This window comes from Ambystoma mexicanum, chromosome 7p (assembly GCF_040938575.1).
Source record: "Ambystoma mexicanum isolate Mex_15411 chromosome 7p, UKY_AmexF1_1, whole genome shotgun sequence".
Classification (NCBI taxonomy): Eukaryota; Metazoa; Chordata; class Amphibia; order Caudata; family Ambystomatidae; genus Ambystoma; species Ambystoma mexicanum.
In genome coordinates, this window is record NC_090939.1 from 325003836 (window position 1) to 325016341 (window position 12506).

General features: G+C 41.2%; 1 protein-coding gene across 2 annotated transcripts in view; it reads right to left on the reverse strand.

Moving 5' to 3' along the window:
- Positions 1 to 12506, reverse strand: part of JAM2 (junctional adhesion molecule 2) — a 653454-nt gene that overhangs the window by 372989 nt on the left and 267959 nt on the right. For both annotated transcript variants that reach the window (XM_069636390.1, XM_069636389.1), the window contains exon 3: positions 1234 to 1353. In XM_069636390.1, the coding sequence (XP_069492491.1) occupies positions 1234 to 1353 (120 nt within the window). The remainder of the gene's footprint in view (positions 1 to 1233; positions 1354 to 12506) is intronic.

The window sequence follows — 12506 nt, forward strand, 5'->3', positions numbered from 1 at the left end:
ACTTGATTGTCACTCCCTAAATGTCCCTGTGGACCTCCCCAATTGCTCGGGCTTCTCCTTCTTCTTCTTGAGCAAGCTTAGGCCTTTAGGGTTCTTCACCTCACTGCACCTTGCAGCAGCGTCCTCCACACCGCCTATGTTGCTGCGCCTGTCCCCTTTCACTATTATCCCCAATGAGGCCTTGGCGGCAGCTCTGTCATTTTCCCTGCGGCATCCGCTGCTCGTCCGGTCCCTCCATCCCAAACTGGAAGCACTCGCCAATGGTCTTATATCTTCTCCGCTCCTCCGAGCTGCTACTCTGATACCTGCCCACGCCTGTGCTTGCGTACCGCTGCGTTTGCTCTACTACTCCTCTGGGTGGCAGATGGCCTATTTCCACACCAACCGGGACTCCACACCAGGTCTTGTTACTAAGTGTCCGTCGGTCTAATACTTGTCATTTCACCTTTGGGGCTTCCTGGGTCTTATTCTTCAATCTCCCAACACTGGGCGCTCCATGGGATCAAGTTGCGATTTCTTGGCTCCAGTGTTCTGCAGGGGTTTTGTAGATATTCTCTAACAGGCCCCCATCTTGCCTGCACCCCCTGGTGGCCTCTCCCAACTGCTACCTTCTTAATGTATTTGTGAAAATATGACATTGTGTAATTTGTATGTATATATACATTACACATGCACATACAAGCACACTATATGCATCGACAGTGGCACGTTCTGACATTTGCAACAATTTTTTTTTAAAGTTGTCTAGAGCATGTCTAGCTTATATAACGTACAACCTCAAGTTAACAAATAAGTCCACTCAGGTTCACACTCTGCGAGAAGGTCACATATGGTGAAGGAAGCCGTAACTTGACTGAATGCTTCGGGGATACCTGCTAGCATAAAGGCATGGAGCATCTTGCATTACTATACAGAATTCGTTCCTTCAACCTCGTACTTGTCAAGTAACATGGCACTAAATAGCAATCATTAAAGGGCACTTTGGATGATAACAACAGCATGTGCAAAGGAAGCTGTAAACTACTGTAATTCATTCAGTTGTTATTTTGAAAACATTCCCATTTCTAATATATACATATCTTTATTGAAAATCATGTAGAAAAGTAAGGATAAGGTTATGATGCTAAACAACATAAGTAACACTTTGTTAGGGTGCACATTAAAGAAGAATACACTAACATTTGGTAGGCAACAACCGTGCATGCAATGTTTTACCCTTCCTCTATAACTTACCCACAATCTCACCATCATAATACACAAAGGAGACATCACCACTGCCTTTTTCAATTTTCTTCCACTCCAACCTATGTTTTGAATCCTTCCGCACACTGTACACACATGATAAAATAGCTTCTGCAAAGAATGAAACAAATAAAAAACAAATCAGAAAGTCATGATCTTCATTTTTATTTCAATATTTATATGTTTAATGATTATGGTAATCACCAGATAAGGGCATTTAAGTTTAATGTCATCAGTATCCACCTTTAAGCCAAAACACAGAGAAGAATGCATTGGGCGGTCCTTGCTATTGCTCTGTGCAAACATATAATGCCATTGATCTGGGGGAAGGAGGATGGAGTAAAATGTAGATCTATGCACAGGTACTTTTACCTCTGAGAGATGTGACAACAGTGAATGTACACAGTCCTACTGTTTTCCGGCAGTAGACCTTCAAGCTGAATACACATGTGCTGTTGCACCTGGAGCGTTTCAAGTGCCAGATGGAATTACCAATAAATCACCTCCGACCCAAATAAACAGACAGACTCAAAGAACATGGCAAAATACAACTTTATTCTCAGCTCAAATAAAGTAGAGAAACCTGGTGAAATAGATTTTTTCTACTTGTTGAATTTTCAAATGCTCTGGTCTATGATTTTTAATTGAATTGATATTTTAACACTTTGTATTACGTTTTATTCTTTTATTCGTAATTGTTTACACATAGATTTTATATTAATGAAATTGTGAGATTTAAGAATGCTATCAAATGGATTAGAATTACATTTTTCCTATCCATACACTATAACAAAGTGGTTGTTTTCAGTGTTCTTTGGTTCCCTACATAGATGCACTTTATACCCGGTCCTTTCTTTTGTTTGATTAAGGGAACATATGTACCTATACTTCATTTAGCTATTAGTAACATAATTGGCTGTCACTTATCTGGTAGGCACACCTTGAACTCCCTCTTAACTATGTATAATACAGATTAAAGGCAGAATAGCAACGGATTTGTCCCTGCAACAATGTATGGAATACGCTATACAGGTGCTCATGATTGGTTGGCATTCTCTCCCAACTTTGGACATTCGGCTTGTTAGCAGAATGTAAGCAAAACGAAACCCAGGTGTGCGGAACAATGTCAGAAAACTGCCCACGTCATCACTTAGCCACTTAGCCTACCATCTCTCTTCGGTTAGGCCCTGAGTCAAGGCTTCTTCTTTGTAGTTGACGTTGGTGACTGTTCTCTTCCTTGGCACTTTTAAGGGAGTGTAGGTACATCGCTATCTTATCTGGAACTTAATGAATAGACCTTGTTTTCTGGTCCTGCACCATGTGTGAGGAGACCACGAATTTGTCCATCCGGACCTCCTGTTTAGTGCTATTTGATTCAATTATACTGGGTGCTATTACTCCTCTTGGCCTCTGGAGGCTTGGTTGCTCTGTCTTGCATATGCTTTGTGCATATTTGATTATTCAATACTTGGGACTTGCAAATATTCACTCCTTTGCTTAATCCAAGAGAAATATGTGGTGCGTATGTAGCTTATCCCCTTCGACCCCTCTTATGCCTTGCAGTTATTTCTTGATGTAGCATCCTTTATCATAAGCCAACCAAAAACCCTTTGTTCCTTGCATTAAGCTGTTTTCCAGTACCTGTCAGCTCTGCAGCAATGGTCTCTCTCCTTCAGGCTTCTCGCGTACTATTTGTACAGGGTCGACGTCCATCCTTGCATCATGGCTGCTTTACCCATGTTAAATTTTCTACAACAGCAAGCTTCTATATATTTCATCTACCTTGCGTTTCTGTGTATATACATCTAATTTGTCGCTTCTCACTTGTCTTACTTCAGTTACAACTGCATTTTTTAAGTATTCACATTGAATTTCAGTGCGTCCTCCTGTCTTCTCTTTATAATGTCACTTACTCTCATCAGATTTCACTTGTAGCTCTTCTATGTCCAAGGGTGTATGTAGACATCCTTCCACCACATCAGTGCGAAGGTACATCCAAAACAGTTGTCTGAGTGCATAACGTCTCTCATATGTTCAATGCAGTATTGGGATGCTACGTGGTGTCACAGACACTGCGCTCTTGCTGTTTTTCCAATATGACACAGGTGAGGGGGCAGACACTAGAGATGACATGTACATCTGCCTCTCTACATACATAATCCACCAAACAACTGCTATATAATAATGGCTTACAATGCTAAATGTTTTGGGACTGATCATTTCTGGAGAAGATCCGGAATGCATCATTTTACATGAATTTTCATTGCTATTTTGTTTAATAATTACTTGCACAGTTATATCAAGTAATCTCCACAGTCCGTTCAGGGATTCCTGTTTCCCAAACAAATAAATATGACAGCCGCTTTACTACTTCCCTTGCATGCTTTTCATATTATTTAAGGCAACTTAAACATGACATCATCCAGATAAATCACTACTGGGTCATCTAATCAGCCTCCAAGTAACTCTTTAACAGAATGCTGGCCTCCACAAAAACACATGTAACCATCACATGTGGATGCTTTTCTACATCTACCTGGAAGCCTTGAGAATTATCCTCACCAGTCAACACATCTGCATTTATCAAAACTATATGAAACATAATTCAACCTGAATATATCCTCCATCAAGCACATCCACCAACTAATGGACAGGCACCGCCATGATGCGAACCTGGATGTCCAGTGCTTACCTCAAACTAAATAAATTCCAAGATGGAATTCCTGCTCCTCACCAGCAGCTCCAGACACTCCCACTCCCAGGTTTGGCTGTTCTCCATAAGATGTGAGGGCTTCACACTGCAGCTGAATCCCTATGTCAAGTCTCTGGCATTCCACATAAACAGCCATCTCATCTTCAAAACATCCACAGAAATACAACAACACTATGGTAACGAACATACCTCCTTCGCAAAATCAAGCCTTTCCTGCCCAAAATCAGCCTCAGATCTACCATACTGTCCCATGTCCTATGCCAATGGGATGATGGAAATGCCCTACTCACCAGCCTAGACACCACCACCCTTCCACCTAAGAAACAGAGCCTTTGCGCATCTCAACATTCTAAGAAAACACAACTACATAACACCTGCACTCATCAAACTTCACTGGCTATCTCTACAAGCACACATCCCTTGCAAGACCAGCAGCATCATATACAAAGCCGTCACCATGCATGTTCTCTACTTCCTGGCAGACAAAGTCATCATTACTTGGGGTCATTACACCACCAGAAGTCTGACACGAGCAGAAGAAATGCAACAAACCAAGAACCAGGAAGCATGCACTCTCAGACTGTGGACATTCATACCAATCAACATCAGACTTTCTCCCACCCTCATGCAATTGAGAAAAAAAATGAAGACCCTCACCTTCTTCATGACCCCTAAGAAACAATGGCCAATACATCTCCTGATAACCACCTTCTAAAGCCTGCACCTGTTGCACTTTGGACCTCTCTTTTTAGCACTGTTACATATTTCCCCTTACTGTAGATGTGAACTATACAAATGGTATGCCAGTAATACGTGCTGTGTTGTGAGTACTGTTCCCCCATTTAACCATCTAATATATGTGTGTTATCCCTATTAATGTATAGTGCTATATTGCATTAAACAGATAAGTGTGCACTAAAATGCTCTATATAAAATAAATAATAAATACAATCTATGGCATAATGGCCCATTTGGTTTTGAATACAGTACTTCTATTCTCAACTTATTTCATACTTACCGCATTATGTTCCCCAAATAAACTAAGTAATATTAGTCACCTGCTGCATTTCATCGAATGTTTCTGCAACCACGGGTAATTGATATGATCCTTGATTGTTATGTAATTTGACCCTCTGCAATCAATACATGGGCACACATTATGACTGGAACTGAAGAAAAGAAAGAATCTCCCTCTGATACCATTGAATGTTAAATTAAAATCTTCTGAAGACTCTTGTCAATACACCTTTTCAACCCCAACATATGATATTTTAAGACTGCTTCTTGATAGCCAGCATGTACACGTATCATGCACACGTATCCATGTTTCATTGTGTTCTCTTTCACAGCTATATTGCACAACCATCTGATAGGTAGGGGGCTTTCTTGTATCACTTTTCAATAACCACTTTCCTCCAAAGCATCCCAGAGCCACTACAAACGTTACCTTAGACATTGCAAACATTCCAAGAATTGAACCTAGAAAGTTGAAGTCTTGTTTCAGTGTTCTCAGTGTGGCTGTCTAGTATCTGGTTTGTGTCTTGGCAGAAGGGAGACAGAATGAAGCAATACAGGAAATAGACATTGAAAACCATTCCATGATGGCAGGTGGGGTAGACAGGCATATGAAGTAGAACAACTTCCAGGCTAAGGAGACGGAGTTAGGCTCTTTAGGAGAACAATATGGTGGTTCAGTGCTTGGCAACCTCATTGGGTAGAGTGCTTTGGCAGTGTGGGTCTATCTAGTTTTTGGGGATTCCTCTCCCAAGCCTTGTCCCTTGCATTTTGTCCTCTCTTTATCTCCTCTTCCTCTGTGATTCTCCCTCTTATTCATCTTTCTCTGTTACTTCTGTGCTCAGCAGCCCTGCCCCTGTTCCCATCAAAGTGCTCTGCTCCTGTTTGCATCATCTCTGCTGGGTTCTCTTCTCTAAGGGCCTGTGGAACACATCTGCTCAGAAGCCTTCAAAGCAACAATAATGCCCAGTGTGTTACTGACTACGCCCAGCAGCACCCTGGAGAAATGTGTAGCATATTGGAATCAGTTAGATCAGTATCTGATTTAATTACTGTTGCATTTTAGTCAATCTGGCAAGCAACAATGAATTGGATCTCCCGTTCATTGTGTACCCTGTTTCCCCCATGCCTGGTTTGGCAGGGGGTGGACACAGATCACTACAGTCCTGACAGTTTGCCAAGCCTAAAGAATGGAGCACAAGACCATCACTTTCTAAGAATTGTACAAGCCATTTGAGAAACACAGGAAGAATTAAAAAATGTTAGGAATGCAGTAACCTTTTTTATGGGGTAAATAAATAAATTACAGGGACAACCCCCAGCACAAGGAGCACAGGAACCAGCTCAGTGGCTACAGAGGATTCTCAAAGTGTAGGGAAGTCATAGTTGTTTGATAAACACCGTGTTGGCAAGGCCAGAGACATTTGCGGGAGACCCAAAATTGCATCAAGGATTTTGGGCTCAATGTCAATTGCTGTTTATGGCCAAACTCCTAGAGTAAGCTGCAGGGTAAGCAAAGGCAGCATACATACTATCCCTTCTTAGCCAAGATGCACTAGCACGGGCAACCCTTTCAAACCTATATCAAGACCGTTGTTTACAAGACAAAGAGGGTTCTTTGATAAAAGATTCTAGATATGTGTGAATTAAAGGCAGCTCACATGAAACTCTTAACCATCTTTGGAGAATGTGTTACATATGTAGCTAAGTTTCAATAATAACTTTCAGGGGCATAGTGTGCGGATGAGTCAGCAGCAGCAGTGTTCTGTGCTGACTCTGGTAAGATATCAAGGAATCCTTAACATTAGTGGTGAATTGCCATACAAAGACGGCAGACTTCATTGCATTGGCCTTAAAGATTATCCAGCAACTGCAGGCCCGAGAGGCAGAAAAAGGGATGCAACAGAGGAGACCCTGCCTTTAAAATAGGAATACCACAATGACCCAAAACAATAGCGAGATAATACTGAAGGAGGAGGAGGCAGATCATAGATCGTTTTGGAATATCAGAAAAGCATTATGAGGGACTGAGAGAGGAAGGAAGCAGAAATAATCCCTATATACTGCAGACAGGCAGGGCATTATTTAAGAAAGTGTTGCAGTTAGGCGGAAATGCCTGGGCCAGTGCATGAAGTGTGGTCGTGAGTCACAGCCAGATCGGAGAGCTATACCCCACCTACATAATTCTTTCATTTATAGCATGTTCCTAGCGTTAATGTTTGGTCCACTATCAGTAATGGCCTGAATGGATTCAGGTGCATCAGGTGATTGTGTGGATCAGGCATCATTTTCTCTTCAGAAGAAAATACAATATTCCATTGATTTTCCAATTAGTCTTGGTATTTCTTGGTTGCGGAGATGACATGAACCGGTGATTGTCTGGGTATAGGCGACTATTGGGTTCAATTCACTGTGGTGTGCCCCACAATGCTGGGCATGATTTGATGTATGGAAGGAACAGGGTGTGTTTGGAGTTATGAACAGGAACACTGTGAAAGAGATGAGGTACCAATCCCCTAAAGGGAGTTTCAAGATCTATTTTTGGGAGAAGGATGCAGAGAAACTGCCATCCAACCGGGTATAAATTTGCCAAATTCAGATGCTTCCAAATGTGGTTGTTCCCCCAAGATAGAGTATATGTTATTACTCTGAGGGAAGGCATGAGGCTAAGGAAATATTTGAAGGAGACCTTAAGAAATGGTTTCATTAGGCATTCCACATCACCAGAGAAATACATAGTGCAGGGGCAGCTATCTTTTTTGTGTCAAAAGCAGATAGGCAGCACCTGCTCTATGTGGACTTTTGTGAGCCGAATCTCATAAGTATCAAAACCAGATAAACATTACCTTTAATGTACATCCTAATGCACCAAGTGCAGAGGACAAAGGTTTTTACAAAACTGGATTCACGTGGTGTCTATAAATTGGTGCAAACACAGGACTGAAAGACTGCAAACCGATCGGTTTGTTTGTGAGCCTTACCTGACGGTAAGCCTGTTCACGCTATTGCAAGATCCACACGCCACTTTTTTTTTTTTCAGGCCACCATGGAAAGGGAGAAGGGACTACACATAGACCCTTCTCCCTGTTCCAATAGCGGTCATTTTTTTGTTTACTTTATTTTAAATTTACTTCAATGGCCGCTTTCCATGGCACCCATTTTCTTTGTTTACTATGACCGCCATCGAAATAGAAAATGAACTACGTTTTCCTGTCCACAGCAGCCATTAGTTCTATTTTTTACCGGCTGCAAAAAGCAATGGCAGAAAAAAAACGCCATTAATACCCCGGTCTAACGGGCTGGGGCACTAATGGCAATAAACCCCTCGCTTGCAGGCCATTCCCGCATAAGGTAATGTCCCGTGGACTTCGTTAAGGCCCTCACTACACCTGGGTCTGTACCTATGGGCATCGGGGGCATTACCTTATGCAGTAATGGCCCGCAGGCTTGGGGTTTATTGCCTAAGTATTGATATTTTGCATACCTGGTAATGCCTGTTAGCCCACACAAGTCTCCATCCACCTTCCTGCATTTCATTAATCATGTTATTAGAGATCTCCCCTATGCCGTAGTTATATACTTAGATGATTTTTTAATCACATATTGAGTAACCTGTAAGACAGATATGTGAGGTGCTGAGGCAGATGTATGTACAGGGCACATAACATGTCTATTTGAGGTTCAGTAAGTAGATTTCGTGGGATTTAATATATCGACAAGAGGGACACAAATGCACAACTCCAAAATCACAGCAGTGCTAACGTGGTCTCCTCCCAAGACAATAAAGGAAGTACAGAGATTTCTAGGGTTCGCAAATTTCTATAGAAGGTTTAAAAAAATTTAGCGCTACCCATCAACAAGTTAACGAAAGAAAGAGTAACGTGTGTGTGGATCAGGAGAGAGCTCAATCATTTGAACCCTTGAAGAAAGCCTTCATCTTTGCACCTATTTTACATCACCCAGATCTCACCAGGGCATTCATTCATATGAAAGAATGATGCATTGCAGGCACCCATTTGAGACATTTTATCACAAAGAAATTCAGGTGTGGAAGGGTAGCATCCAGTGCATTGTTTCGTGGTAACTGAACTCAGCACAAAGGAATTACACCATTTGTGATGTGAACACTTAGGGCCTGATTCACAGAAGCGTTTTATAATGGGGCAATCCCATAGGAAAACGCTCTGTGAATCAAGCCCTTAGTGCCTATTCACAGAAGTGTGTGATAGTGTCAAAACCACATTCGAAAACGCTCTGTGAATTAGGCCGTTAGTGATCAAAGCAGCATTCAAGTACTTACTCTTCTATTTAAAAAAAAAAATAATTAATTGTTTTATTTATTTGAATTCAGCTGAGTAAACTCAACTTTTTCTAAACAATTATTATATTATTTCCTTAAGAATTAACAAATACACATACAAAACAAAGGCAATGATACATTCAGATTGGAAAAATAAAACTTAAATAACAATAAAATATATTATAATATAAAAACAATAAAAGAAAACGCAACAGTGAGGAGGCACCACAAATGCATTCATTTGGTATGAACACCTAGAGCAAGCCACCTAATCTAGCAACACAGTCAGAGTGTGAAACTGTAGGTCTAAGCTCAAGTAATGCACTTGATTAAGAACCCACAATTCCCCCCCTTATTATGTCAAGTTTATATGTGATGCGACCACATGAACAAGTTTTAACTTTGGGATCTCTCCGTATCATTGACCACACCCAACTCCAATGCATTCAGAAAGTTGACAGTGGCTATTCTTATGCTCATGACTTTAGTCTCTAGTATGACTGGCCATCGATTTTCAGGAGACATTAGACCAAAGTAAATTAAGTGACGACTAAATGATCTTAGTCTCAACTCTATAAGAGCTGGGCAATCTACAATGAGGTGTTTCAACGTCTCTTTAGCATCAGTGTCACAACAGAATCTACAATAAATCTCATTTGGGTCAATGCGTTTTCTTCTAGCCAGAATCTCACGTGTTGGCTACAGATTGAAATGAAAGCGTAGAATCACCGATCTCAAGTATGGAGATGGGGCCCTTCACATATATGCTTCCAATACATTAAGCCCTTTTTGCTCAAATCCAAAGGACTTACAATCCTTGTATGTGAGACATTTAGATCTAGTCTCTATCCAATCTTCTCTATAGATTTTGTCCTTTGCACGATCCGGATTATTCACTAAAGTGTCAAGTGATACATCAGCCCTTGCCATTATTTCAAATATGCATGCTGTGCACTTATATACAAGGGCATGGGAGGACGAGAGCATATAGTCAGCTAGGCGTGCAAGGATGGTGTCATTCCTGGTGTGTAATAGGCATTTTCGAAATAGAGTACACAGGCGCCACTCACAGACTGACAGCAATGAAGTCAGACTCAGCTCACTCTTCTATTTTAAATGGGCAGTAGGGGTGATATAAATTTGGACTACAAGAATTTAGGGTTTTTAAAAACTATAAGATGTGTGAGTGCCAGACATACGCAGTGGATTCAGCTTTTCTTGTGGTTTTATTTTATTTTAAGATATAGACCAGGAAGCAGATTTGGAATGTGGATATTAATTCTAGATCAGATGGGTGGAGGAGGATGAGCACACACAACGTAATATACTACCTGAAGTGAGTCAAGTATTGGTTATAATGGGGGCCAGCAGCAGGAGGCAATGGACATTGTTATGAAGGGACTTAAACAAAGTGATGAAAAAGAATGGACTAGAAAGAAGAAAGAGGATATAGGGATTGGCTCATTACATACAACCATAAAGTATTCTTCCATGGGATGGCATAAGGTCCCCACCACAGCTGGATTCGCAAATGCATTTATTCAGGCGATTGGGAGATTACACGGGCTCCCTCAAGTTCCAATCTCATATGTAAAGCGCAATGCATTTCAAGATTCTAGATTCTATGCAGACACTTACATATTCAGGGTAATTATTGTATGAGTTTTCACACCAAGTATGTTGGCTACACCCAGAGGGTCAATCAGACATTAGAATAATTCCTGAGGTGTTTTGTAACTCAGTAACAAGAAGTCAGTTAACTAGTAACAAGTGTTAGTTTTAACATGGGCACAGAACTAAGAACTAAAGGAAGTGCTTATGATGGCACTGCAGCAAAGTGCTGACAGAGATTAGACCAATAAGGGGAGAGAGGATATAACATACACGGAAGGGCTTCCTACATACAAGCATAAAGTATTCATGCTTGGCACGTTTTCGAGATAGCCTTGTGTTGCAGTACTGTTATGAGAAACCATTGAGGGATCACCCGGGATTAAAAGAACAGTAGACGCTTCTTGCTTTATTGCCACATCGAATTCGCTATCTTGGAACTACAGTTCCCATTCTTATTGTAGTTCTTTTGAACAATATATTTTTTGAACAGGCACGATAGCAACAAGCCGGTCTGTGGCGGTCCGTGGAGGTTCGGGGATGGAAGGTTGCCACTATTTACATTGTTTTAATTGAACTAAAGGCATTATGGAGTTAATGGCAGCTATTAATGCTCTGTATGAGCCCAGATAGGAAGGAAAGACCTGGCCTTATTCCATTTCTGAGTCGAGCCACTAAGACATGTCTCACTTACACAGCTAGCAGCTCTGTTACGGGCACTAATCTCATGAGTATTAATATTCAGTCATAAGCTAGCTGAATACACTCCTTCATTATTATCTGGGCCAGTAGTTCTGAGTAGGGAGGAGAGCATGGATACCAATGTTAGTGGTGGGGATCATGTTAGCACACGGGGTTCACAGGGCATTCAAATGGTTCAGAAGGAGGAGCGTTTGGAACTAGAGGAGAAAAATATAACTGTAGGATGAGTCAAATCTGGCCACCCCCATTAGCCACACTGCGGGTATAGTAAAACATCTTATATTAGAACTAAAAATGGTGCTTCTGAATACCAGATCACTAATTAAGCATGCCTTGGAAGTTGCTACTTACTTTACGGAGTGCAATATTGACATCTGGTTGGGGCTAGCTATCCCGGAGGGTTATAGCATGCTGCGGTAAAACAGACTAGAAGGAAGAGGAGGGGGGAAGGGGTCCCTTAATCTTTAAATCAAATCTGGAAATTTGGGAGGTAGACAGTCAAGTCAATGTTAGCTTGGAATTGAAGCACGTTAAAATTGGTATTAATTCAGAAACCACCATTAATATGCTATTGATATATAGATCAGCTGTTCTAGGGTCGGATTTCCCTATTCAACTGAGTTATCTTTTATTATCCTTCCTTAAACCCAACACTAAATTTGTGGTTCTGGGTGATTTTAATTACTGGCTGGGGTGTGAAAGGGATACATTAGCTACTGTGTTGGAAGACTCACTAAGCAACCTTGGTTTCAAGAAAATTTGCAGAATGCCTACGCATTGCAAGGGGCATACCTTGAACTGGGTTGCTACCGACAATATACAAACGAGTCATCTTTCATCTTGTCCATGGTCTGATCATTCATTTGTCCACTTCATGAATTTCTCATATATGTCTTATCTGGAAATCTAAAGAAACTCACTCTG